This window comes from Triticum dicoccoides, chromosome 7A (assembly GCF_002162155.2).
Source record: "Triticum dicoccoides isolate Atlit2015 ecotype Zavitan chromosome 7A, WEW_v2.0, whole genome shotgun sequence".
Classification (NCBI taxonomy): Eukaryota; Viridiplantae; Streptophyta; class Magnoliopsida; order Poales; family Poaceae; genus Triticum; species Triticum dicoccoides.
Window position 1 is genome coordinate 665,512,392 of NC_041392.1, and position 4,460 is coordinate 665,516,851.

Below are 4,460 nucleotides of genomic sequence, written 5' to 3' on the forward strand. Positions count from 1 at the left end.
TCCATGACTTCTCATCACATGATTTGTTTAAGGTAACCATCTGGTTTAAACCACTGAACTTGACCAAGACCTTTTCTTGCAGGTACAATCTTCCCAAATTACCGCGTTAAGAAGATTTACACGGAGCAAACAAACGTAACCTACAAAACTTGCTAAACTTACGTAGATTGGTTAAGGATATCCAGTAGATGTGGCATTACTGAGTGATCCACCGTGCGTACGTGTTGACTTTCCGAGTCCATTGTCGTTTGTACGGCAATTAGTACATACAGTACACGGTAATTATATAGGTATATAATATAAAGTATGCTGTATGCTGACGCCGATTAGCTTTAGGTTGAATCGATCGCTACTAGTGATTGTCATTGCTTCATGGTTTCACATGCACCTGCTTGCTGCTTGGCTGCTTCCTAGTGCGCAATTAGCATGAAATAACGCGTGACACGTCAGACATGCATGCCACCAGCTAGCCAACCGAACCGAAATGTCTATTGGATCAAAGAGAGTTTGTAGGCCGTACGTCCTCATGATCACAAGCAATCAACGGCTGAGATTAACCACCGAGCGAGACGAGTGCCGTGCATGGGAAAAGTCTAGGCGTTGACGACTTGGCGCGCAAACCACAAAGATCCCATATTCCCATCTATATATACGCACACATGTGAAGGCGTGCTTCTGATTGGGATTAACCAACAGATAGATCCACAAGTTGAGCTGAGGAATAAGATAGATCAATGGCGTTGACGGCCGCGCTGGGGAGACGGGGAGCGGAGCAAGATCGGGACGGCGGCGGCAGCAATGGTGGCAATGGAAATGGCGGCGGCGAGGCGAGGATGATCATGCGGGAGCACATGTTCGACAAGGTGGTGACACCGAGCGACGTGGGCAAGCTGAACCGGCTGGTGGTGCCAAAGCACTTCGCGGAGCGGCACCTCCTCCCGCGGGTTCCCGGCGGCGCGGCGGGGGCGGCCTGCCCCGGAGCCGTGCTGCGGTTCGAGGACGGCCGCGGCGGCGGGAAGGCGTGGGCGTTCCGCTTCTCCTACTGGAGCAGCAGCCAGAGCTACGTCATCACGAAAGGGTGGAGCGCCTTCGTCCGCGATCGCCGCCTCGCCGCCGGCGACACCGTCTCCTTCTGCCGCGCCGGCGCGCGCCTCTTCATCGACTGCCGGAGGCGTGGCGCCGGGGTCGTCTCGGCGCCGACGACAAGCCTCCTCGTGCCAGTGGCGCTTCCGCAGCAGGCGACGTCGGATGAAGACATGGCACCGCGCGGGCGGCGCCTCCGGCTGTTCGGCGTGGACCTCGAGCTCGCCGGTGCAGAATGATAGCAGATAGATTACGCACACTACTGTTAGATCATCGAAGAAAGAAGATATGAAATTGTATTCATGTAGTGTTCGGCAATGACAATCTCAAGTTACTCCACTAGTAGTCTAGTACGATTGATTGAGTAGTTAAATGACAATCTCAAGTTCCACCGACGATGCTAGCGCGATGCAGTCGTCGGCGTCTCCTCGCCGTAGCTCCTGCTCGCCGTTGTCCCCCTTGGTCTTGCTGCCCCAGAGGAACGCGTAGAAGCCGACGACGACGAGCGCCGCCCCGAGCACGCCACCGAGGCAGAATCGGTGCCGAGCACAACAGCGTCGACGGCGGTGGTGGCCACAAACGACAGGGAGTTGAACATGGGCGGGTACACGGGGCGCCACACGGCCCACGGCAGACGGCACGAGCACGAACTGGGCGCCCGTGTTGAACACCCCAGAGCAGACCACCGTGACCTGGCGCAGGTCCCACTCCAGCCTCCACTCCGCTGCCCAGCCATGTCTGTTGCCAGCGGGTACCAGGGCGAATGCCACGGCGGACTGCAAGCTGCCCGCGACGCAGGTGAGCGCGGTTGCCCAGTACCAGGACGGGAACACGAACACCTGGCGACCTGGCCTGCACGACGAACCAGAGCGTGTAGCTAACGCAGCTTCCGCACAGGTACAGGGCGTGCCGGTGGCCATGTCGAGGGCGCCGTGCGTCGCGGACGCGGGACGCCGGCGTGGACGTGCAAGTGGAGTGGAGGTACGGCAGCAGGAGACGCGTGCCTTTGCTCAGGCTGATCGACCACCATGGTGCCGGCGACGTCCACCCCTGCGCCGAGGATCTTCATCCTGCCGGGCCAGTGGGAGGGGAAGAGGCGCTCCGCCAGCAGCGCGACGGCGAGGAGGAAGGTGGCCAAGCGGCAGATCTCACACGGCTCACATTTTGTGAGATACGTGCGAGCTATGGGAGTAGCTATGGCCCACCCAGAAGTATTCCACATTTCATCTTTTACGTATTTCAGAGTTAAATCACTAGATGGATGCAGGTTCTATAGAAAAGACACATGCATGGTACATACCTTTTTTTTCTGACTTAAGCACAAACTCTCTCTCTTAAATACATCACTTTAATTATTATTATTTTCATAATTTATACTTAAAAAACGTTTCTAATTTTTTATTTGAATTCCTGGCATCAAGACCTTTAGAACAAGATCAAACCTGGATACATTTGAAACACGTTTAATTTTAGACATTTCACATTCCATATGTGAAACAGACATATTTCACTAGAAAATGTGAAAACATATTTTCACTAGAAAAATGTGAAAACAACATATTCCACTGGAAACCTATTTACCCCAAACTAACATGTCAATTTGTGAAACTGATTATTTGATAATGTGTAACAGTTTATTTCGAACGAGTGAGATGTGTTATTTCAAAAATATGCAATTGAAATATACATGTTTTTTGTGAAACAAACAAATAAAAAAATGAAATTCAGGTTGCGAAAACAAAAGGGACTTTTCATTTGTGACCGTAACTCGAACCCACTACTCAGATTTACCCCTAATTTCAAAGCATGCTCAAATTTTCCCCTCCGACGTTAGGTGACCTTACAGAAATGCCCTCCCGTTCTGTTTTCGTCTGGTCAAAGTATGGGTAAATCCGAGTAGTGTGTTGGAGTTAGGGGCACAAATGTAAAGTCCCAAAAAAGAAAACAACATGAAACTAAAATGTCAACTTGTGAAACTCATTATTTGGAATGAGTGAAATATGTTATTATGAAATATTGTTTGCAATGAGTGAAATATGTTATTATGAAATATTGCTTGCAATGAGTGAAATATGTCATTATGATATCTTTTTTTGAAATAAGTGAAATATGTTATTATGAAATCTTATTTGAAACAAGTGAAATGAGTGAAATATGTTAAATGAAATGAGTGAAATCTTTATTTGAATGTGTGAATTGGGTTTTAAAATGACCAAAATATGTTATTTTCAAATGAGTAAATATGTTAATAAAATCTTTTTTCCAAATGAGTGAAATATGTTATTTTTTAAATGAGTGAAATATGTTATTATGAAATTATTAGTTTTAAACCCGTTCGAAATATATTAAAGGTTGGCCTTGTTTTAAAGGTCTCTTCGCCATGAGTTCAAAAATATATAAAAAAATAAAATCGAAATTGTGGTTTAAGATATATGAATGGATTTAAGTTAGCAAAGATCAAATAAATGGATGAATTAGTTTGGGAGAGAGAAGAGAGAGAGTGTGGACATCACATGTGTGCAAGACTATTTTACCATGTGACCAAAAGTTGACATTGTGGGACTCGTGTACCGTATTTACAGGTTGTATAGTTGTGTATTCCTAAAGCAAAATGACTAGCATTTTATACTACACAGTGATGCACGAATCTTAAAGGAGCGGCCAGGGATGGGCTGCCACCTAGTGGTACCGGTCAATTTTCCGCTTTCAGATGGCCATGGGAACGAGGTTGAGGAAGTTGGCAGCCTAGGCGGCGCTGGTGGCCCGCAGACCCCAGAAGTGGAGCTCCACCGCAAGTAAAACATCGGCCTCAACCCGTACTGTACACACACATTTGAATTTGGGTCAAGATGAGATACGGATACGAGAAAAGCATGAAATAAACTAATTCATATTCTTAGTCTTAATCGAACCTTAACCTTAAAATCCTTGAAACTTGCACCCCGTCCTTTCTAATCCTGGCCAATCCCGGTTTTCTTGTTTTTTCACTAGTAGAAAAAAGGTTATTTGTCCCGATTCTAGAGGGCCTGTCGGGACTAAAAGCCCTCCACGTGGCTGCTGTTTGGAGCTCCATCTTTAGTCCCGATTGGTAACACCAACTGGAACTATAGGAAATTTTTGATTTTTTTAATTTTTAATTTTTGAATTATTTTACAATTTAATCTCTAATCATCCATCATCACTACTTAATTTAACCTCTAATCTCTAATCACCCCTCATCATTCCAAATCATCTAACTTCCCGGCCGGTCACCCATCCTCTCACTACTCCAGCCTAAGCACGCTTAACTTTCGGGTTCTATTCCCCCTCGTTTCCAAGTCTGCACTTGTTGTTTTCCTGACAATAGTAAGATGTCAATCCTATTAACCCTCATGAGT

General features: G+C 47.0%; 1 protein-coding gene across 1 annotated transcript; it reads left to right on the forward strand.

Moving 5' to 3' along the window:
* The first annotated feature begins 734 nt into the window (after positions 1-734).
* LOC119333835 (B3 domain-containing protein Os06g0107800-like) lies at positions 735-1,363 on the forward strand. The gene has a single exon (XM_037606589.1). It carries the CDS (start codon positions 735-737, stop codon positions 1,320-1,322), a length of 588 nt encoding a protein of 195 aa, XP_037462486.1. The 3' UTR covers positions 1,323-1,363.
* The last annotated feature ends 3,097 nt before the right edge of the window (positions 1,364-4,460 follow it).

What these genes read in the sequence shown, in the direction of transcription:
- LOC119333835 (XM_037606589.1), top strand. Translation starts at nt 735, where the DNA reads ATGGCGTTGACGGCCGCGCTGGGGAGACGGGGAGCGGAGCAAGATCGG.